This window comes from Danaus plexippus, chromosome 17, assembly GCF_018135715.1.
Source record: "Danaus plexippus chromosome 17, MEX_DaPlex, whole genome shotgun sequence".
Classification (NCBI taxonomy): domain Eukaryota; kingdom Metazoa; phylum Arthropoda; class Insecta; order Lepidoptera; family Nymphalidae; genus Danaus; species Danaus plexippus.
In genome coordinates this window covers 4,404,230-4,429,811 of record NC_083548.1, presented here as the reverse complement: position 1 = coordinate 4,429,811, position 25,582 = coordinate 4,404,230, and the positions used below count along the sequence as shown (strand labels likewise).

At 29.8% G+C, this 25,582-nt stretch overlaps 1 protein-coding gene across 8 annotated transcripts in view; it reads left to right on the top strand.

Moving 5' to 3' along the window:
* The window catches only part of LOC116771070 (rap1 GTPase-activating protein 1), a 134,367-nt gene that overhangs the window by 88,021 nt on the left and 20,764 nt on the right, over positions 1 to 25,582 (top strand). Inside the window, exons 1-2 of one of the 8 annotated variants that reach the window (XM_061523121.1) lie at positions 9,991 to 10,212; positions 21,817 to 21,846. The exons of 5 other annotated variants lie outside the window; for them this stretch is intronic. In XM_061523121.1, coding sequence (XP_061379105.1) covers positions 10,102 to 10,212; positions 21,817 to 21,846 — 141 coding nt within the window. In that variant the 5' untranslated portion in view covers positions 9,991 to 10,101. Of the gene's footprint in view, positions 1 to 1,168; positions 1,872 to 9,990; positions 10,213 to 21,816; positions 21,847 to 25,582 lie in introns of those variants that run through there. 2 more of the 8 variants (XM_061523118.1, XM_061523122.1) reach the window with 2 other exon arrangements.

Sequence of the window (25,582 nt, the reverse complement as noted above, 5' to 3'; positions counted from 1 at the left end):
TCGTTATACATTTTCTTAATAATATTGAAAATTTTTAAGTGAATTCATATGTAAATTACATAGTAATTTAATTGTGTCATATGTAATAGAGTTCAATTTAATTCTAAACTTGTCGCATATTATGTGTTAATGAATTACATGACATCAAAGATTTTGTTTATTTGGCAAACAAAGCTTTGACAGTATATATGGAATTTTAGGTAAAGAGAGAGTGTTACTGAAAAATTTACAGAAATAATAGGATGTTTATAAAGCAAAACCGCGGACAAAACAGAGCATTCCTATACCACGATCGGAGAAGTCTTTTCATATTCTTAACACTTATTAATGTCTTAAAGCTAAGATACTTGTAAATAGTAAAATATCACTGTATTATTTGCTTCGTAAAATCAATAAAAACAGTAAATAAACTTTATCAAAACATAAATAATATTGTATTTTAACAGAGTTATTACAGTCGCGAGTGCTGACGTTAACGGTTAACCAAATATTGGAAACAGAATTTCAATGAATAAATCGACATTTTAGCCACATCCTATTTGAGGTAACACTAAATAATTCGTTTGAAAATTGAATACTTCATAAAATAGTGAATTATGTGAAAGAACTTGTAACAGTAGAGTGAAACAAGAACCACTTCCTTCCTTGTACGACGGATGGCGATCTTTCTAAGATTTCCCAGCCATTTTGGGTTTCGGAAGCAGCTGCGCTAGTTACCTGTTGAATCCTTGTCCCAATTGCTCCCTGTGCGGCTACGCTTCGCTGCAAACCGGATATTCCCACGCACCACTCCTACATACAAATGCGCTCCTTTATTGCAATTCTATTTGGACACTTCATCTATATGTAAACAAAATTTGGCTGAAAGATATCACGGTTGCAATAGTTTTGTACCCATATGTATGTATATTATATAATTATTATTTTTTTTGATTTATAAATAAAAAATTTTAGGTTAAAATTCTTATTGTACAGATTTTTCGTACATTTTGTTTTTGCTTTGCTACATTCACCTGTCTCGTCTCTTATTCACCGCTTGCATCTGAAAGTTGAATGCACTCGTTGTCCTTGTCTAATGTTAAGAAGAACCATAATATAGAAAGAGATACAAAAACCTTTAGTTTAACCGGTGGTGGAAGCATGTGGCACGCGCCAATCGCCATTCGGTTGCCGAACGTTTACGCGGAAAGACGTAATGTTTGTTATGCTTCGACTATAGTATCTGAATGACTCGATCGTATTTTCTAAGTTTTGATTCAGCGTGCATAAAATCCGCGAGTGCAGCTTATAATTTTGGACTTTTTCATACAGTGATTCGTTACTGGAACTGTTACACATTTGTAACAAATATTCAAGTGCTTTCAAAATATTAGATTGTTTTTGAACAGTCAACATTGGAGGACGATAGTACCGGTGCGAAGTGAAAGTTCATTATTTTTATACGTTACTACAGTTAATTAATCTTTTTGGACAGTTTTCATCCTATTATAAAAGTTGTGGGAAGAAGCAGCTGAGTGACCCGAAATCTCATAATAAAAATAAACGATTTAGCCTGTGATGTTGGATTATGATGATTAATGATGCGTGTGATGTAAGAATGGGAATGCGTTAAAAATCTTCACCGCGACACTTCTCCGGGCTTTATGAGGGAAAGAAGATCATTACCTATTAGCGAAGTGGCGCTTAAAAGCGAAAAAGATGGACCTGGGAGGGGTTTGGTGGTGAATTCTGTTTTATGTGGTGTGGTAGATGAACTGTCTAACGCCAGGACCGGTAGGCGAGGCTCGTGGGTGCGACACGCCGTCATGGGTGTCCTCAGGTGGAAAGACCTGACCGGGGTCAGGACCAGCACTCCGACTGAACAAAAAGAGGTAATTACGGAAAACTGAAATGTCCATGGTGCCTTGTTACATGATCTGTAATTGAGCAACATTGAATTAGATATCAACACTAGTTGTAAATTATATCTCATTAATTAAATCGCAACTTAATTTATATTTTTCTGGATTAAATAACAAAATTTGATGTTATTAATGGTAGCGCAAGATGCTGGTTTGAAAAAGTGAAATAAAAACAAATTAATTTCAAAACCGAAATAAGTAATTAACATGTAATGACATTTGCTTACATGTCAATGTAAATACTATACTTATTTTTTTAATTATTGACGATTACCATTAGTAATATGAAACACAATGAGAAATGACTTAAGTGATTAGTATTCCGATATCAGACTAAAATTTAAATGTAATGAAGCAAACAATACTAGTCATTGCTGTAACAGTTAATAGTTTAATTTACTAAGAGCTTAAGTATAGGTTTACTACGAATTGTGATAACAAAAACGAAATTCTAATTGGATGATGCTATGAATCATATGTTATGTAAATATATGACTTATAGAGAAAATTTTGTATAACAATTTACTAAGTCCGGTTTTCTAAGATGCTAGTGACGTCATGCGGTTTTGCTGTCATTTTCGTTCATATCTCTCTGAGCGTCAGTTTGTCCAGGTCAAGGGGATTTATTTGTGGAACGTATTATGAGACATGTATAAGTCTAGATTTTCTTTTCAAAGCGCTAATGATGATCACTTTGAAAATACAAAAATACATATTATGTCAACATAACTTATGTCAATAGTGTATGAATTTTCAAGTTCGTGCATGAACAGGTGTATAATTTTTATTGATTCGTTCATGTTGGTTTGAAAAATACATATTTAATCAATTTATTAAACAAAATTAAAATTTATAATGTTTTATTGTTGCACAATGTATTTGAATGATTATTTTATCCAGACAAAATTCTAAAACCTTCGTAATAGATAATAGAATGAATTTTGACGCGTAACGTAAATCCAGTATGTTTATGGTCATAATGTGTACTAGTGTTATGCTTCATCGAAGAACACTACAATGAGTTTTAAAATGTAGGTTGTAACTGTAAAGTCTAGAGGAAAATTATTGTTGCGGTCTGATTGTTCAAATCGCTGACTTCTTTAACACAATGTCAAAAGAATATACATCCTGTTTTGCGAGTTTAGATTAGACCCTTTAAAGGCTCTTGAATCTTAATTAGGGCTGCTGCACGTCTTTTGAAATTAAATTTCTAAGACAACAGTTCATAACAAAAAATGTCGACTATTATGTAGTGGGGAATTTCTCACTCCAATTACCCCCAACGTTTTTACTACTTCAGGGTTGGCATGCGAAAATTCTTTAATTAATGCAATTAATGAGCACGCTGTACATTTTTATATTACATTTCTCTTAATTAAGATCTGATTGTAACATCACGTATGACGATTGAAGCACGTACTTACGTATCTTAAAATATTATGCATTAGTTTGCTTTTTGAAATACTACAAACCATCAAGTGAACGGAATACTGTACGAGTGAAATAAAAATTATACGATGAACATATTTAATAAGAACCTCCGACATTATAAAATACACAGTGTATTAAGAATTGAAGAGTCTTGTAAAATAATTTTGTTTATGTTATATTTATAACATTAAAATTTACACTGCGTAATTAAAACCTAGTAAAAAACTAATATTTTTTTCATTGATAACTTGTCTGCTTTTGTGAAATATTGCTATTAGTAAATACATCATGCTGTCGAACCTTTACTAATAAATCAATTCGCTTTTGGGCAATCGCGTGATCGTTGTACATTTTTCTTTATATTATTTAAATGCTCGAAATATTACTTAGAACAATATAAATTATATATCCCATTAAACTAATAACTTAAAGAATTTTGGTATTTCATTTATTTGCAATATTTTTAAATATTAAAATAAAATATATATCAATATTTTGGGGACAACATCATATTATAGGCGAATTATTTGTTATTAGATAAAAATATAAAGGAAAATAAATTACAATTTGTCTGCAGTAATCAAAACGCAGATTCTTAATTCGATTTGAATATCTATTATCTTGCGAGAATTCAGAGGATTTTCTTCTTATGATTAGGGACGCCAATTTGTTACTCGAATTCAACTGATATTCCTTAAACTGGCTTCTTATCGTTCCGTAAAAATCGCTTTGTAAAGGGAAAATTTAAATGGAATAAATTTAAATTCAAAACCATTATGAATTATAAACATTCATTTTTCTTCATTTTATAATGGAAACGAATTGCTGTCCTAGTTTTATACCAGAAGTTTTATAATAGTTACAAACTATTTATCAGTAATTCGTTACATTTAACGTCCAAAACTGTTAATAGTTCAAACTGCAAAGCGGTCAAGAAGAGTCAATCTAGCACTTTAGTTTCTTTGCTATATATGTGTCCACGATATTCTTGATACAGTGCTAAACTTGGCACTTTGACAAGTATTTTACGGCATTTGTTCTGCCTCGTCAAGTAGGTCGCTGACTTGGGCTACCGTGTCATTTCCTCTGTTTTCATGTTTGTCTAATATTTTATTGTCTCTTACGACATTTTTAGTTTTAACGGACGTGTTAGTTTTTTTTTAGAATTACAATTTTATTTTAGTATACTTCGACTGAGTTTCGATTTTTAAAGTATAGGTAAAAGTATTTTATATTTAAAAAAATACCCCCTAAATAGGACGACCTGTTTTTAACATAAAAACCATCAAATTTAGGGTCAAATACGTAAATTATTTCGTTTAAAATCTATATGTGATAAGTTAGGTTTACCTTCATTGTAGAATTATATAATAATAATAAAGGCACGGAAGGCTTTCCTACGGAATACAACTAGTTTTCTGTTGTATCGTATTACTTCAACTATTAAATATTATTATAAGTCTATTGTAATTGTATTTGTTGTAATAACACATAAACGCGTATTAATTTATATCTCAGTGTCACAAATATGTATTAAATGTCTTGTGATATCGTTTTTATTCAAATGATACTTGAGTAATTGATACCATCTAATAGACTTACATATCGGTTGTTCCAGTTTTGTAATAAGCTTATTGGTTATTGCTATATAAAGTTTATCTTGCGGTAATGTCTATCTAAGGGACCGTTCTCATCAGGATGTTTTGAGGAATCATAACTTTCGACACTGATATTTACGCAATTCCTTATCTTATCGCCAATAAGTTATAGTGCAATAAAATCATGCAATTATTATTGCAAATTTGTAATCGTTTTCTTGTGAAATAAAGTACAAAACTACTATTTTAAAATAAATTATATGAATTCGATAATATTTTCGTACATGGTAACTGAAACTCATTTAGTTTCATATTAGTGCTAGCGTGTAGAAACCTAGCGAGTTTGACGAAAGTCACACCTAGTTAATGTAGAGGCAACATTATTTAATACAAAAAGGTTAACGCACTGGAGCTAATGGGATAAAAACTGAGATAACATTGACAAGCGAGTGATGAATTGACACACTTTATAGCTACGTGTGAGATATTTACGTATATTCAAAGGTAAATTTTTATTTAGAAGTCAATATTAGACTTCTATTTTAGTTTATATGCTGTAAGGGACATCTTTTATTTTGTAAATGAGATGCTATCTTGAAAAGGTTCTATTTCAAAGTGAAAGCCTTGGCGACACTACATTTGAATCTGGTCGGATGTACTTTTCAAGTGTCGTGACCTGGTTGCATTTCAAGCGGTCGGTCCGTGATTATAATATCTTCACCCCATCACTCGACATGTTAAGTTGTATTATTTATTCATCAATTATAATAACTTTTTAAAATTTTATGTCCACAATCTCTTGATTGTGGATTTCGTAACGATGTGTGAATTTAATTCATCTCTAGATACATTACGTGATGCTATTTGAATACGTTTATATCAATATACGTACTTCGAAATTCAATCCAATTTATCAACCTCATCAGATATTTCTCTAACTATGGGAGATTTGAAAGCGTATTATTAATGATGCAAAGCTATTTTTATTTTGAAATCAAAATTTATGCCTGCAGCGTTGCTGATAGCAATGCTAATAATTTGTGAAACAATGGAAATCTACGCAGTAAGTACAATTAAATTGATGTTTGTAAATTGTTTGTCTATATATTCTTTATACTTCTCACTCTTTCAATATCGATATTATTCTGTTATGACCTTAATTCAAAACGTATTTGCACAACGAGGAAGACGTTCCGTAACCAATTCGTACTGAACACTGAAACATTATGGGTCGTCACGATTTCGTGTTCATTACAATAAAACACGGGCCATCTGTGTACAAGTAACTGTATTCAAAAACACACGTGTGCTCGAATTCTGTAGAAAATGCTTTAGATTCACGATTGGCTCTGACATGGAACATTGAACTAATGCATAAGAATATCTTCCTTGGGTATTCTTGTTTTGATAGATACCATTAAAAGTTTAAAAGAAGTCATTTGAATGACTCTCTTACAAATTTCTTAAGAATTCGAAATTAATGATCAGAAGTTTGTACCGTCTCTAAGTACATTGCAAGTTTAAACAAAGTAAGGGCTTAGGATTTTGTATAAGCTTATCGCAAAGTACAAGTGTATTTTAAGTTGGGCCACTCCGATCGTTCGGAATAAGTTTGAAATCGGGCACAAATGTTTTAGAAGCTGAAAGCAATTAAGCTTTAAAGTTATAGCTGTATATGTGAATTGTTTTACTTCGATAATTGATTACCAAATAATGTTAGTGCCCAGTCGTAAAAAGTAGTTTCATTCATATAAAACAAATCTTACGTAAGAGCCGTTTGTTAGGTTACACAAGAAAACATTTATATTTTTATTGCAACCAATTACACCTATTAACGATTTCTTTCTGCACACTATAAATTTAACTTATAGTGCTCTGGTAAAGAATATGTTTCTATTAATTTGATTAATGGATCAAAAGTTCAAGTATTTCAAAGAAAAGGTCAAAAGATTTAATTAATAAAATATGATTCTTTTAGATTAGTAGAATTATCCAGCGTTATTTATTTTATCAGTCAACCATATATATCATATTTATTACTCGCTTTGAAATTAAACTTCATACAGTCAAACCAATATGAATTTTAATGTCTTTTTCTAGGCTTCATCAATTTAGTCATGAAGAACGCATTAACGAATGCTAATTTTAATTATTGTTCCAGTAAAAACAGAGTGACACTTATGTCTTTAACCTAACGCTATATGTATAAATATATCGTAAGATTTTCTATCCGTGTATATCTTAAATCCGAACTAACTGAAATAATTCCGAAGATGCTTACTCACCTAATGTTTCTATGAGTTGGCTTGAGAAATTACCTCTTATTTGTTATAGAATACAAATAATGCTGATTGAAAATATTGTTTCATTAATATATTTTATTCTAATATGTAAAGTTACTAACGGATTGTGAAGTCAGTTTGTCTTTAGTCATTTGTTCTTTTTAATTAGCTGAAACAACGCACAGGATACATTTTGTTTTATTAAACTTCAAACACTTGATCAAAGCCGTTTGTATATTAATATTAGATAATTTCTCAAGCTTCCGATTTTCCCATACATCATCTATTTGTTTGAACAAGTGCATATCAAAATGTTAGTGATTATAAATAAATGCCCGCCCTCAGTACGTTGTTCCACTTTCGCAACTTGTCCCATTATTTATGTTAAGTTTACGATGTGTGGAAACATCAAGTGGGCTGGCTTGAGGCTTATCCGTGTTTGTTTTACTATGGGAACATTGTTAATGCCAGTTTTATTTGGATTATCATGTGACGAATCACTAATGTTATTATCTTTGTTTCAGGTATGTTGATTGTTTGAGTGCTCAATATTTTCGTAAGTGTTAAAAAATGTATATTTCTGTTATATTATTCAGATAGGTGCGGTTTATTTTGTTATAACGTTGATACATGATTCTCATGCCATTAATACATTTAAATATTTGGTTACGGGTGTTATAGTAAAAAAGTGTAGCCGGCAATTATTTCCGTCAAGCCGGGTGAAGGTCAGTATAACGTCATACTGGTTTTGTCTTAGTTAGATTAAAAAATTACGAAACATTACCATAAAAAAAATTCCTTTAATAAATAAGTTATTTTATAACAGTCAAGTATCATAGCTATGTCCTATCTACTTATGAATATTAGAATGTTTGGATTTGCAACGTCATTGTTGACGAAAATGATATCGATGAGTCACAGTCCAATATCGTGTCTAAGGTGTTAACTTCCCTAATAGATTTAATGATACAATCATTCATTTACGACTTGATTCCCGCTTTTAGTTGATTGAATAATCCTATTCAACCCATTGTCTTAATGGAATTGGAATATATGATATGTTGTAATTGTAGTTTTGTGTTTAAATTATCCGTATCTGTATTAACGCTAGTCATGAAAACGTATAATAACATCGCATAGCTTTATTGCTATATCAATAAAGCTATTGTTTCTAATAACATTAAAATGTAAGTCTCTTCTAATATATTTTACATATAACATTTTAGAAATAATATTATTGAATTATTTTATATTATGCCCTAATGAAGGAATTCAAGAAATTAAAAGCAATGAGTGCATAACTTCTAATGTCTTTTAAATGTTCACTCGACTATAAGAAGTATAGTTACAGCGTTAAGGCCCCGAGCACTCGTTATGAGGAATAAAAGTAATTTGCTTCTTGTACAAAATGTTTTTTCTTTTTTTTTTTTAATTTTTATTTCAAGCTTTTAATCTCGCAGAACTATTTATTCATCCAATTTATTGAGCGTGCAGTTTGTATAGGTCCTGTCAGGCTTGCAATAACAGGGCAAACCCTTGTCAGCAAACCCTGATATATGGTGTGCTACACTCAATTTACTCTTCACCAAGATCTCACACAAACTGAAAACGACTTGAGATATAGTTAGGCAACCGTTCATTAATATTTATTTGTAGGTAAAAAAGGGTCGGCTGAAGTTTGGGAAAGAAGAATAAGATGTTACTCTATAAGTAATGGAGTTTGTGTGTAACAAAAATATTCTGCAGTAATTTTCGTATATATTGTAGTTCAATGACATAAACAGAAATCAAAAATATTTTTATTGATAAAGTCCTTTGATAGCTCCATATCAGTATTATACAGAACTGACGTGCCTATATTTATGTATTAAAATCGTGTGTGTTTGTAATATTAAATGATAAACAAGGGACATCTGCAACGTGTATTTTAAGCAATACCAAATACATAAAATAATTCTCGTTTTATATAAAATATATTACATACATATTTTTGTCTTATAAAGAAACTAAATAGCTTATATTCCCGTGTGATAACCATAATATTCTTTCACTAAAGTTAATGGTAAGTTCTCTTGAGTAAAGAGAGTCATCATCTTAATGTGATTTACGAAGCACCAAGATGAAAGTTTTAACAGATTATAATATACTATACTGAACATTTCACCGTTTATGTATTATATACTTTATGTATTTATTTCCGTGTTATATGATCGGCGAGATTCCTTTTAGTGATGTGAATTTTCGCATCCCAGCGTCTCTAAAGCAAAGAGGTTTAATTTGTAACAACAACAAATTAGTTCTTTGTTCTCTAGAGCACTGCGGTCAAAGTATTCATTAACTTTCCTTTTAAGACTTGTGAAAACTGAGCTGAATCTTTCGACAGGACGTAAAGGATTTCGGGATAGAAAATAAGTATTTCACTCAGTCTTCGAATTCAAATATTTGTAAATATACTTAGTCAATAAACATTTGTTTTTGTATTAGATATTTCGTTGAATCTCAGAATAAATAGGTAATCGATAACTTCCGCAGGCCTTGATGTTTTTTAAGTTTTTAAGATATGCAGCTTAATAAAATATATAAGAATATAGATTAACATATAAATGCTTCGGCTCTAAATCATTTACATATATTGGTAAACAGTACTAATTTTAATAAGCCGTTTTAATTGCGTCAAATACCTCAAAATAGTTTGCGAGTACCACGTTATCAAACGTTTTCCTGGTGCCAATGCTATCAGCACTTCAATACATGGTTGCCAGTTTTCAGAACATTTTCCTTCGTTAATTCAAATGGGACGGACGTTCTTTTATCTCTATAAGTTCGAGTGCCGTTTATTTTTGTTTTCATTCTCATGACGGTTTATTGTATCTGTGTTTACACATAAAAATGATATATCTGCGTAGAAAATCGTCGTTGAATACGCTTGTGATAGATCTGTTGAAACGTAGGGATTCTACGGGCTCTAGTAATCCGCTACCCTCGCCGTCAGCAGATGTGGTAATATATTTTGTTTATTTAACATGAGAATTATCTATATTGTAAATATTGTCGCATATAAAATGTTTGACGGCCTTGAAAGCCAATCTTATCATTGACTGATTACATACGATTTTTGCTGTGAATATCATTACGAAACTTTTATAAGGTCTCGTTGAAAGGTCATTGTTGAAATATGAATTAAATTACAGTTATTTTTATGTATAATATGTTTTGGTAGTTTTATAGTTTTATGGAGTTTTAACGTTGTGATGAAACTGTTTATCGTTCGACAACTTTTACATCTTCAATTTCAGTACAAAAATAAATTGTTGGCAACTCTCATTGTTTACAATCACAAGTTTCCTGTTTGAATATGTTGTAGGAAATGTAATAAAAATTAAACTTAATTCTAAATGTATGTCCACTTTAAGTTTAGATTCAATTTAACTATCTGCATAATATTATACCGATAAATTGACAATTTGCAAAATGGCGCCTCGTAAAATTTTACCCGCGAAAAATATAATTAAATAATTTCTCACGGTCATTGCTGATATGGCGTTCGAAAAATATGTTATTTAATATGAATGTAAAAATAGTCTGCAAGAATATTTTACTAACAGCTAAATAAACGGTTAAGGTTTCATTGTTGTACACTATTCAAATCTATATTGAAAGATGCATTCATCCCTACAGCTGCTCACAATGATTTTAATAATATTTTTGCCTTATGAAAATGTATTTTGCTATAGATGAAAACATCAATCAGACTATAAATAGATACAATTTTAATTCTGTAATGCCAACTTTATTACCGGATATAAACACTCCTTCATACCGGTTTTCGTTCCGCGCTGCTTATCACTACCCCCATTACATTTAAAAGATGTCCGTTACAGACAGTTTCTTGACATAATCTGTATACATACGTTAATATATAAATAAATACTTATGAACCTATTTCCAATAAAACTCAAAATCTTTTACTGAATTCTCAAGGCAGCGCCCAGATAGACTTGCAAGTTCTAATAATAAATTATTAATGGAGATAAAATATTAATAACGGATGTGTTCCATAAATTATATCTAAATTTTGTGTTTCCTGTAAGTTTGTCACTTTTTTTGTACAAATATAAAATCGTAATTTAAATAAAAAGATAAATCTTCACGCTTTCGGCATCACATGTTTTAACAATCTGTAAATACCGTCTCAGAATTGTTTAAACCTTACACAATAAATCAACTTCATATAATATTAAAAATACTTAAGCATATATCATATTACGAAAAAGCAATAGAAAAAACAATAATAGTTAATAGTTTTCTACAAATAATAGTATAGTTTTATATAAAAAGTGTGTATAAGAAACGCAATTCCTCGTAGAATGTAAAACGTGCTCTTGAGTTTTGAAGTTTTAAAACAAACAGAGCTCGACCTTGGAACGATGGTGTGAGGTTCAGTATCTAATCCATGTTTATGAGCTGCGTCAATAAGTACAGTTACAATGACATCATTTAATGTGAAAATATCGTTATATTTTATTTTCATACTTCTCGTTTACCATATTTGTTATATTTCTGTGAGATATCATCTAGATTTTTGTCAATATATTCGATTCGACAATATTTTGTATTAGGTACGTTAATGCGAAAAAGTAGTTAGTTTTATACAGGTATGCCCATTTTTCTCTAAAAATTGTTATGGTGGATAATATTGTGATTGATTGTGTTCTATCGTATATTGAGTTTTAGATAATTTAGAATTTAATATGACTATTTTTTACTTAAAAAGCAATAAATTTTTGACGCTATTTCGATTTATATAACTTTTGAGATTAAAATTCAAACATTTCAATCGACATTGAACCAAGACTTGCAGACAAATATCATGGCCATATTCCTAAGCCTATTGATGAGCATAAAATTTAAAAAAGCGATCGTTGGCCAAAAACAAACGTTGTGTTTGCTTGTATGTCGTCATAGCAACTGCTGGGCAGGTGTTTCAAACAGCTGGCATGCTAACAATAGATGTTTGATAGGCTGTGTGGTGTGTGCAACAAGCTGCAAAATTAACATTAGAAAATATTCGTACCATCAAATTTTGATAAAAATAAGTGAAGATTTTCAAATGATTAATTTAATAAAAATTAAGTACATATTTAAAATTATAATTAAAAATCTGTCATTCTTTATAATAACAACAAAACGGAAAATTTGTGACAATAATTATTAATGCTATGTGTATAATGATTAATTAATAATAATACTAATTAGGTGTTTCCATTTTAAATTATTACAGGAAAATATTCTAGTATTTATTAATTATATATCATCATAATATATTGTTTGCATTGCGGTATGATGTTAAAATTTTATTTACTTTTAAATTGATCTCTAAAAACATTCGATCACACTTTAGGATGAAAATAATCATTGTTCAGATAAGTGAAAGTGAAAAAAGCGATAATGAGACATAAAAAAAAATAAACCATCGTATACGTTTACTCCTACTTAATTATTCTATAAGCCGTTGTGTATCGTTCAAATGGCGCCCCAAATATAACCGACACGCGATACTAAAACACGTCCTTACTGGTTTAGGACCCGGTAATTTATTTTAGGCAGAACTCTTTTATTGTTATCGATCGTTCTATGAGTTCAAAGAAAGTAAATACCATATGTAACAAGTTTTGGAACACTACAAACATAATTTACATTTTTTAAGCGATTGCTTTTTATTATAACGCATCATTTCGGGATATTCACGGGACATGTGAGATTAACGAGAAAATATTCTCCAAAAGATTTTGATCAATCCTTTTAAAAGAAGTTGATGGGATATGGAATTAGTAAAGTGTTGCATATGCTGTTTCTAAGATAATAAAAAAGTCGCATGCACTTAAACTTGAAGATTTCTAGTCATTGTGTATAATTCTCATATGCTGATAGTAATTATCATTATGCCGTTTTCTTTAGTCGGTCGATTTGTGTGGGAAAACATTTTTTATGATTACTTTTAGTTCATAATAAACATTACACTCGTGGGAGTGAGAGCAATACTTATCTGTATTTAATCTTATTTTAATGAACTCTGTTTAAATATGATCAATTGCAAAACATTTTCCCAATTTTGGAGCCAACTTGTGGATTATGAAATGTAATGAAATTAATTCAGTTGTTTCTAAAACCATCATGTATACCATGTTTGATAAAAAAATTTAAATTGTTGATACACGTATGCACCTAAAACTATGTATTTGTATGTTAGTGTTAGAAAAATATTTAATAATCTTTCCTGGTCTAGACGATGTTTACCACATTTATTTCGCAGATAAGTCTTCCACTTGAATATTCTCAGACGTGTTAGTTTTCATTCGATTTGGCACAAGCTGCCATTTATTTGGATCTAAAATATGCAGTGCGGACGTTTAAGGCAGGTATTATTTTTACTGAGACCTTCTCGGTCTTAGCAATGTATGTTTTTGTTATGTATTATGAAAATAGTTTCTTTAGATGCACGTTTTCTGAAATGAAATATCTTTGTCAGAGTATTTGTGAGACACTTTACACACAACTTTTATAACTTGACATATTAAATTTCTCGAGCTTTGTCGGACATCACGTATAAAAAATTCAAATTATCTCCCCTTTTAATATTAATAAAACAAAAGAACGTTATGTTGTTATAAATAAAGAGTATTTATTATTACCGTAATCAGCAAAAAGAAATCTTTGCTTTTTTTAACTGATTTTTAAAAATTTAAAGTGACACGACACGGGCAGAATATACTGTGGACGTTTTTGCACGATTGAAGGCCATAGTATATATATAAAAAAAAAAATTAAGTAAAATAATCTATCTGTCATAAAATAATTAATATAATCTATCATTGTTAATTGTGTTTAGATATAAAAATATTTCGACACCACCAATTGTGGATAATTTCAAACGGAATACATTTTCTTAAAACGTCTCATTTTCATTAGAAATGATTTCATAAAATTGTTAAATGGGAGCTGTCAGTTCAGTGGAATTTATCTGAATATTATTCAGGTTGTTGACTCCATATTAAAATGAATTAATTAACCTAACAATTGTTAAAGCCCTTTCATAATTTTAATACAAATGGCAGTTCGTCTGATTCGTTAGTTGTTTAACCAGCTGGAACATTTGAAATAATTTTGGGTTTTCGAGTGCACTGAAATTGTATTTCTTTGTTGTAAGTCTAAAACTCATTACTCAATCTTTTTGCTGTACATTATTTGAAGTTTCTTTCATTATAATTTTGAATAATCTGAATGTTAACGTTTAATTTTTATTATTAATAATATAAAAAAAAACTTAAATCTATACTATATTTAAATATATTTCTGTTATTACTTACTTTGTTTGTTTACAAACAAGAGTCATATCGGAGATCGGTTGTTTTTGAGAAGGGAATTCTGTTACCTATATCGACGGAATAAGGTTTATTGTAATATATATTCTCTTTTATGGTTCATTCTTATTTTAAAAAGATAATTGGTTGATAAACGCATTTGTATCTGCAAATCCACAGTGGGTATAATGAATTCAAAGTAACCCGGTACCCGCTGACTCATGCTTTTTATATCAATGCCACCTCATTGTACACATGTTTCATAATAACAGGTAATAGAGTTCAAATTTCATTGACAAGTAATAGAAAAACGAAATCATAATCGGCCCAACGCAATCGTCTACTCTTTGAATAAATCAGTGTTGCAACTCGCAGTAGACAGAGGCTACGTTGCCAGTGGAATATGAAATGTGCAAATAATATTTTGTATTGTTTTTTAATGTTTTAATTTTTCTCTTTGTTAGAACAATGCTTATTTGTTTTATCAAAGTGCAATCTTATCATTTAAAAATGGAACGAAAGTATAAGAAAAAATATATTGTGAAGGTCAAATGTGGTGAAAGCCCCCATATTACAGCATAAATAATAGTAAAAATGTACGTTTTTCATCTATAAATTTATTGTATGGTTTACATTTTATGTAAACGAAACGAATCGGAATATCTAAAAGTTGAGTTTCGTTTAGTCAAGCTTATTTTAGAGCACATATTAACACGATGTATGGAGACAGCCGTGAAATGTGTGTTAAAGTTTCCAACACCGCTTATTATTTTTTGCTGTTACGTAATTGATGACTTTAATGACGGTTAGACACGTAGGGATTTTTTTGAAATGCTCTAAGAAATATTTCCTTTCTTATAGCTACTAACTATTTTACAGAAAAGTCGCAAGTCAAACAATTTTTTCTCAAATATAATAGACATAAATGTATATAACGCTTTAAACCCAAATAAAATGTACCTTTTTTGTGAAGTTTTACAAGTGTAAATGAGTTCATCATTTCATTAGAAGCTGTAAGGTAGCTATTTGTAACATATACATATATACATCGAATTATTTATTAAACAAATATCGCTTTGTAATGATATTCATCATTTTCATTTAAAACAAATTTATGCTTAAAGATATGTGTTTTTTTTTAATATAATTCTTCCTTATACCAGATAAAATTTATGTATCGGTTATAAATATCACGTCCTGAATTATTTTATGTTTCCTCGTATTTACGAGACGTTATTACTTAAATAGCTCAATCAGTTCTGCCCTATAAATTGTAAAAAGTATGGAAGATCTGGATGCGCTTGTTTTTCGTGGTAAATGTTTTCCTGCTGTATGCCACAAATGGCCGGTAGACATATGGTGTTTTCTTATTGGAAATAGGTCTTCGAACGCCATCAGTGTTTTTTGACAAAAAAAAAAACAGGAACGAAATCTAATCGTACTAAAAATGTGTTCTGAAGAAATTAAAAACTTAATCTACAACGTGCGAATACATGAATCGTAGAAAATTTATTTTATTATATGAATGTTATCGCAATCACAAAACCCGGAATTCTTCCCCTTATATCTAAAGTGCATTTAACTAGGGATCGATTTAGGAGCAAACTAAAAATAAAACTGTTCATCGTGACCCACTTGGGAAGTCCAGGATATTCTATTGGGGACCGAAAAGTTTCTACAGCGAACTCAACATCTATTTTATCTTTATACTAAGTAAAACTTTGCAATTATTTCAATGTAACGTTATTATCTATAGAGAAATTTGCGATATCTTTGCTATAATTCTAGTCTTTGTTGTAAATCAAGTAAAAGTCATTTCTTACAGCAAGTGATCCAGTGGAGAAATCTACTTTCCATCTATACACTTTCCAATAGTGCTGTGTTGTTATGCAAAATGATCTTCATGATGAATGACGTCATCACTCTAATTTTTGTCTTAGATCAGTGTATAAATAATTAAAATATCTTATTAATCTGTGCTCCCATAAAATAAGAATTAAAACTTATTTACTTATTTTGAATAATCTCAAATCGGAGAAGTCGTTTGTAGTGGTGTAGTTGTGTTGATTTTTTATTCCATTTTCATTGGTAACAAATTTACCAAATAATAATATATGAACAATAGACGGCTTCAGTTATAATTATTAGTATCGCTTTCTAAGAGAAATTATGCATTCCATCTTGTAGATTATTGTATATTCTGACGTCTTGTGTCTAATTACAACTGTTATCAAGGTCTTTGAACATCTCAGTCTAGAGCGTATGTGTCACGCGATATGTTATTGATCTTTATTGCAATCTCATTTCGAAATCCATTGCAATATCCATTACGCGAAATGCATTGACAGACGATGTAACACGACTTGTGACAGAATCGAGTTGGTGATACTGTCGTTTGAGAAAATTTATTAGATGTGTTCATAGTCATAAAAATTTAATTCTATAGTTATTGTGATGTTAGTAACGTTAAAAGTTTGAGACTATACCATAGTAATTGTTCATAAATAAGCTATTACATGTACTGATTAAGACAAGATTACTTAATCTAACTAGTGTAATGTTTATTGTTGTTACGCAAATGCGGAAATATATGTTGGTTTTAATTGGATTAATTTAAACAACTGCCTAGATTTTTATCGGTTATTACACATACGAATGTTTCTATGAAGAAGTCGTTTAGGAAACATGTTGTAATTAACTGTAATTAAGAAAGAAAATGCTTGTAAACTCAATTGTATGTATACTGAAACTACAAAAATTGGTTATTTGAATAACTACAGATCTGCAAAGTTACATTTTTACTAGGAGTAGTATCATTACGAAAAAACTAATAAATAGACAATTGTTGAATAAATCCTAAATAGAGAGAACAGTATGATTTTTGGTTCAATATTTTTGTTTTATACCAAATATCCGCATTTAAATTATTGTCTCTCTCTACTGTTCCTATCTTAAGTTTAACGAACGCAAACGAATCACCAAACAAAATAATAAACTTCAACTCAGACTTTCTTGTATATATTTTATTTAGTTATAAATTTTAATATTACTTATATAACCGAATTCTGTGTATATCAAACAGTTGTTACGAATTATATTGTGTATTATTCAGAAATGCAGGTTATTTTATAAAAAAAAATAATTGTTCATTAACTTTCGCATCAAAGAGACAAATATTCAGCCATGCCTACATGCTTTTGCATATTTTTATGTAAAAAACAAAATGAAAACGGCCATCAAAAATAATCTACAGTAATTAAAATTCTAGGGATATTGACGTACTGAATGTTAAATTTAAATTCTGATTCATGTTTATAGTATTGCAAATTTAAATCATGTCATGTGTCATTACCTTTCCTTTACCTTAGCCTTGACGTAAAAACTCTCAAGGCGTGGGAGACAGAAATCGCAACCAAGTATGCAATACGACAGAGATAGAAATAAGAAGAAATATATACATGCCTAATAAAATATTTATTTTATATATTTAATCAAAGATATTTGTGCTGAATGGATATTTTCTACGGGTGTGCTTGAAATTTATATACTCAGATATTTTTATTTGCAAGTACTATTAATGTGTCCGAATTTACCTTTGTTTTATACAAAACAATATATACTTTAGATAGCAACAAAACTTATAAACAGCAATGAGTAAAATACAATGCAGTACATACCTCAGTAAATATTACGAGATCGTTAAGTCACGACTTATGTATGTGCTATATTTATAATTACATGTATGTATGTATTAGCGTGCCAAATTACTGAGATGTCCAATTTTCTATTTCATTTAATTTTTATATTTGTCGTGAAAGTAATAAAAATAACAATTGATTACTTTATCACGAGTATGTTATAAAGTAAATTATAGTTAAGTTAAGAGTGTTATCTTATTCAAGTAATGTCAGTTTACGAAATGCATAATAAAAATACTAATACATATAAGTTAAATTGTACACATTAGTTTACAATATCTCCTGATAGTGACTGATTAAATTGACTATTATTTAAGTTATTCGTAATGAAGTTAGAGCCTAGTGAATTGAAATATGCCCGAATAAACGCATTAATAATAGTATTATAACAACTGTTTTACGTTTTGTTATAATATTTGTTATATCAAAACAAGTCCTGAGTTCATTATAACATTCTTGGCAGCGTATTTATTTCTTGATGAAAACATATATTACGTCTGTTAGTCGCGAACCGAAGTCAGTCAGAAAATATTCACTATGACTCATATTATTTACGCCTCGATGATGAAGTTTTTACTAAACTTATATTACCAATGAAATATTTATATAATTATTGAATATAAAAGATTTTGGTCCACTTTCAATAGTTTCATTATTTCTATTATTATGTACTTTGCTTATTGAATTTCACCTCATGTACCCGCATTACAGTTGATGTGAGTGCAGATGGAAAATCTGACATACGGGTTGTTTCACGACACTTTGACTAATTGTATACAAATAACGGCGAAAATTTTATAGAATTTTGTTAATTATAATTGATTTTTCTTAATATGTAGATATATTGTTAAAGAGGAAAATATTTTGTTATTTTAAATTAATCAAAAGTTAAAAAAGGACAATTAGTGGTTATGAGACATGAGTATGGGATTAATTAATTAAAGGATTTTTTTAATTGGTAAATCATACTTCGACTTTCATATTTGTACCCATTTGTAAGTCTGGTAAGTGTAAAGTTTCGAACAGTTTACATATATATATATATATATATATATATATATATATATATATATATATATATATATATATATATATATATATAAATTGCTACTCAATTACAGTATTACATCGTCACCTAACAGCTCCAAAAACGATACAGTATATTAATCACTTTCAAACAAGAATTTTCTTACATTTCAGGGTTTTAAAATTTGAACCTATTTTAAGTAATAAGTATGTTTATGTGTTAAATTTCAATAAATCTTTCTTTCATTGCCGCATGACACGCAATTTTTATTTTCCGTTGGCGACACGAGAATCTTATAAAATGTATTCAACATTCATTCAACTGGCCGTCGGATATAAGTCGGCTTATTGTAGAACCTGTAAAGAGTTTTCCCATTTCGCCAGGTGCACTCTGCACGAAAATGGGGAAATTTCATTTCATTTTTCGCTGGAGGCCGACCGACATTGCAAATATAAAGCTTTAGTAAAAATTACAAAAAAAGTTAAAGTTTAGTTTGCACAGCATACAATGTTAACGAGGCAAAAATTTCAGTCATTAGTTTCTTGTAAATTTTTATAAAAATATCATTGTCGTTGTCAGTTCAATTTCATATATGTTTTAATGAAATATGAATTAATTTCGACCTTCGAACCGTTACATAACAATTAATCTACTAGGTATGACCACAACTCAAAAGGATCATTTAAAGACGTCAGGTGCTAATAGTTACATATTTGTTAATGCAGTTGTTTATTCTATTCAAATTGCTAAACCGATTTGGCACTCGTTTCATATCATGTAACGTGACATGAATTGTTTATCTACATGTCTATTTACGATGCTCCTTATATCCGGAACAAGTGTAAAGAATATCAGTCTTTAAAGTTATATAGTATAAGAGCTGTAATACAGTGCTTAAAGCTTCGGTTGACGAAATTGATCTTGACGACGTTCTGTCTACAAATAAAGTCACATTATGACACTCGTAATAATCAGTGTGTGATTGTCACTTTCGTTAGAGATATTATAGGAGAGAAAACTTTCATTTAGGAAGTAAAACATAATTTGATATATATTACTTTATAAATATGATAAAAAAATATGTGATGACATCTATAAGTATGAATTTCTAGGTGCAAGGTGGAAAGTTCTAGATATTTTAATTAAGCTTTTTTGGGGCATGGCTGAAGTTATAACGAAAAACATGCAAAATTAAGTTTCAATAAAAAAATATAACAAGAATTTATAAACGAATTCTATACGCTTAATATTGGAATAAAAGGAATTTATTCATAATATTACAATTGAAATTGTTATGAAAAGCGTTGATTTTATCTTTGAGATTTGTGATTCTGTTTTCGTTTTCTCTTTATGTAGCAAGGTAATAGTAATTATCGATTTTATCTTACGATATTTCTCGGAGTGGAAAAATACTTTGTTCTTTTTCAGTTTTGTTTATTTAAAGTCCTCTTTTGGTTCATTGTTAGTACTTTACCACTATTGGCTTTCCGATTTAATTAATAACACACAATGAATTATTTGACTCTCCATATCATTATCAAGAAATCCAAATCATAATATTATACTCTGGATCAGATGAAAATATATTATAAGAGTATGTATGTGTGTATATAAGAATATACTTATATGTAAAAGGTATAGAGATAAAGTAAGTTGAGTAATCTTTGGTAAAAAATGAATTCATTTCAATTCGTATAAAAAATAAGCACGAAATAAAAGATAAGTTATCGATTATGTATTACATTGTCCTCCCTAGAATAACCAGTGATATAAAGCAAAATATATTTCTCAGTAGCAGTAGCAAAGATAAGCCTCACCTCTTATACTTTCAGTCGTTCACGTCTCCACAGAATGTCCTATAAAATGTGATATGTTATATGTTGGATTCATAGCATAATATACATATATTAGATATTTTCTTTCTATGTATTTTCAATTTAATCAAAAGCGACATTTTTTTTGTAAGAATAACGGTAATTGTAATTGAAATTCAACCAATCGATTATCGTAATGAGAAAAAGATGATAGCAATTTGTTAACCTTGGGTAAGTAACGGTAGTGTATTTTTCGGTTAAATATTTTAACTGTAAAGTCAATAACCGATGAACTAACAACATAATAGGTATAAAATGTATGCTAAATCCGCGTAGTATATCCGAAAATGTATTAGTTTCATTTAAATGAATAATACTGGCGAAAATCTTAGATCTCACAATGTATGCTAAAATTATTTATGATATAAAATATGCAATCGAATATTTTATATATGTAAGTTAAATATAATTTTCGTAACAAACGCTTAACCAGCTTAATACTGTCAAGACAGATAAGCTGTTCTGCTATTGTTATATATATATATATTTATTTAATATAGACAATAATCCGGATAGAAAAGGCTCAGACGAGGCAGCTCAACAATGGACGGTGTATTACTGAGGGAATATTTTAATATAAAAAAATGCTTTATGTAATGATTAATAAAGCTAGTGATGTTTTATATATATATTGTCTGTTTCAGGTATTCTACGACGATAACTATGAACGTTTGGTAAGATAGATTTGATAAATTTGAACTGTGCCTTATAAAAATATATTACTATACTTATATGTGGCACTACCATTTTCACATTTTGGCACTTTTAGTAAAATTTGTGGTGATATCAGAGAGTGGTATTCATAAACGAGATAAGACTTATGAAATTTTAAATAAACTATTAGATACATTACGTTTAACAAATTGTATATATAAGTAATTGTATATATTTGATTTTAGCGAACAAACCGATGTTTTATGAACGCATCATAATTATTTTTTATTTTATCTTTTCCTCCGTCTCTCATTCAGCCTAGCCCTTACACTGCATTTTTCATTTGAATGCTGAAAACTCGGTGTATTCATTCTGGGATATTATCATCGCTCAATAGATTTAAACATCGTTTTAAATGCAATCTATTTTCTTTTGCGACAAGAATTCATGTTTCTGAAATATTTTAAGTTTGCGTTAAAAAGAATTGAGTTGTGATTATATTGAATATTCCAGTTCTTGTTTTATTGAAAACCACTTAACATACTCTCCCATATTTTCTGACTGCTAATTGGTAACATGGCAGTGAAGACAATATCTATACTGAGAGTTGATCTCATATTGAATTAATTAAAAAAACTAGTCTTTTAATCATTGATGTGACAATTTGATTTAACGATGAATAATAATTAATAAAAGTTTTGTCTGAATTAATATTAATTCTAAATTACATATAAAATTTATTTTTGTTTGTATTTTTACTCGAAACCAGTTATTCAGTTCCCTTGAAACTTTTCAGTAGGTACTACAACTAAGCTGTACTGAAATTTAAAGCTATATAGATGATATTTTCATTAGGTACACAATTGGAGCTTTGACAAATAGTATTTTTTTATAAAGATAGAAAATGTCAATTGTGTGAACCAAAGGCGTAAATCTAAAAATCTTGTAAAAATTAAAAAAAATGTTAAAGCATTTTTTTCTCGAGGAAGGCATTCGTGAAGTGACCTTTTTAGCATTTCTTTAAGATGGCTGTAAAGGCTCCCATTGTTCTAATATGGCATTCTTGCGTACTTCACTTCGCCTTCTTGAATGTAAGATTTGTGCCTGACAGAGAAGTGGAAGGTTATTTCGGTATTATGCTTGATTTGAACAATAAGCTATTTGCCATCCTGAAACTATTTTTACTAATTCCAGTATATAATATATATTTTTTCTCTATATGTATCATAATTAATAAGAGTATATATTATAACCACCTTATTATATTTGTTTGTATTTTAATAATCTTGAATGAACTTTATCAAAATAGAACCTCATAATACGTAATAACAATAACTTAGAGCTGTTGAACTACACAAAGTTACCGAAACTTATAACATAACTTCTCAGCCTATCGGTTTTCTACTTTAAAATTGAAATTCGAACGACCAAGTTTGTCAGAGCTTGAAACTTGAAGAGCCCATACCGTCAATTAGTGTGCTGGCTGGAGTATGAGCTTGGAAGTGAGTTGAGTGTATGGAAATTGTGCTCAAGCCGGAACGATGATATAACATCACCTGGTACCCACAAATGTAAAACAAATATGTATGTAATGTAAAATCAATACACTCAAAGAATATTGCTTACATAATATTTGATAATCGTCATAAAATTATTAAAGTACAATTTATGAAGACCATAAAACCAACCTGTTACTGTGTTGTGATAAAACTATAATCAAGTTGTCGATCACGATCGACTGTTTGGGCGGCGACGCTCTAGGCGGGCGGCCGTTGACCTCACTAATAACTTCCGTTTAGCAAACGAATCGTTAGGCTAGACCAGGCTCTGGCGGCTTTTTATTAGAATTAATTCTGATTTTCTGGTAATTGAAAGACTTCACTTGGTGACGTTTTGTATTTTAATTACGGATACTATTTTGGCCTAGCTTTCATATTTATTTGCGATATTAGATGTAACATATTTAGGGGTAGTTAGTATTTAAACTAGAAATATCTTTCAAACCGTGACTTTAAAGTGTCAAGCAATATATATAATTCGATTTTTCAAGAAGCTAGAGCCGAGAATTCTATTGCCTCCACTTTGAACTGACAGTCAGAAAATTGTAAAGGCGGACAAGCTACGTTTAAACTTGTCGATATCTTGTAGTCACCGACGGCAAATTTACCCTTCAAGTAGTCCTGATACTTAAAGTGCTTGTCGTCACTGGCTGCCTTTGAAAACAAACGCCAGTGGCTTCGAAATTGTGTTCTGTTCAGTAACTTGATTTTGCTAGATTGTACGGTTTTGGTTGAAATACATCACTTAATCGTAAATTTCAAACATGGTTTACAATTTCCTTTGACAGTACTAGTACATTTTCTCATAGATATATCAGTACTGTAATGTAGAAGTGAATTGCATCTAATATAGAGAGACAATCTGTAATAAAACCGTGTTACCACGATTCTAATCCCATCCAAATCAACAGCCCTTGGAAACAATGCGTTGATAGCGCTTCATAGTATCTATTGTCAATCGAAGACTAAAATTCAATTCCACGACCTACATCTCTTCAATACGTCTATGCTGTGCCTCAAGCTATGCAGATTGCGGCTGCAGGGAATATTCATTGTTATTTATAAGAAAGTAAGGAATAAACTCGTATAATGAAACTCAGACATTATTAAATAAAGTTTATAGTTTGAATAGCTGGTTTCATTGAATACAATGTTTGCTTAACGTAGTTGCGTGAATTTTGTAACTACCAAATGATTAAATGTGAAAAATAACCTGAATCAAATATTATATGTTGGTCTAATAACAACTTTTACCAATTTAAATTTATCCCACCACCGATATGCATCACCGCTTGTGATAATCATGGGAATATTTCGCCATTGTGAAATTTGCATAAAAGTTATGCTGATTAGGGAGTGCGTGATTTCTTGATAGCCCATAAGGCAGTGCCTTTTCTCACGCAAACCTCGTTCCGGTTGTTGAATATAATTGTAAAATCTTTTAAATTAACACATTAATAATAAGTAATGCCAATATTTTTCATAATATTATTATCGTCTATTCAATGACATATTTTATATTTTTCGAATCAAACCTTATAGATTCTTCTTTTCCTTTAGAACTTACTTTCGTATTGTACCAACAATACCCCAACACACGATTGAATTGACATCGGTTTTACACGGGCTTGAATCAAGCTTTTGTTACTATTTTTTTTTTGTTTTCGAGACGATTCCATTTGATCGGTTTTGATTTCCTAAGCTTTGAAAATATTTTTCTGTGGTTTTACTGCTTTCGTTCTTCATGACTATTGTAGTATTTTATTTACTCGTATTTTTACTTAAAAAAACTTATTTAACAATATGAAGAAAGTTGTTTGGAGCACATTACAAATTTTAAGCAAATTTTATATTCATTCATTTCAAGCAAAGGGTAAAGCATGTGGTATATTCTCTCTGATGGGAGACAAACCTTTGATGAAAAATATCAGCCCATCGTCTCCTTCTATTTATATACAGAAATAATTCACATGAATCTTCAAAAAGAACACACTTGAATTCCCTGGAAAGGATAGGATTTTATCGCCCATGCACCTTTTCAATGTTATGTGTGCACCTACCAATAAATACATACATATTGTACTATGAATCTATTGTAAACAAAACAATAATTCCTTTGTCGTAGTCACATATTCCAAACAATATCTTATTCCGAAAAGCCCACTTGTATTTCACAAAAGTGAATCGTAAATCTTGA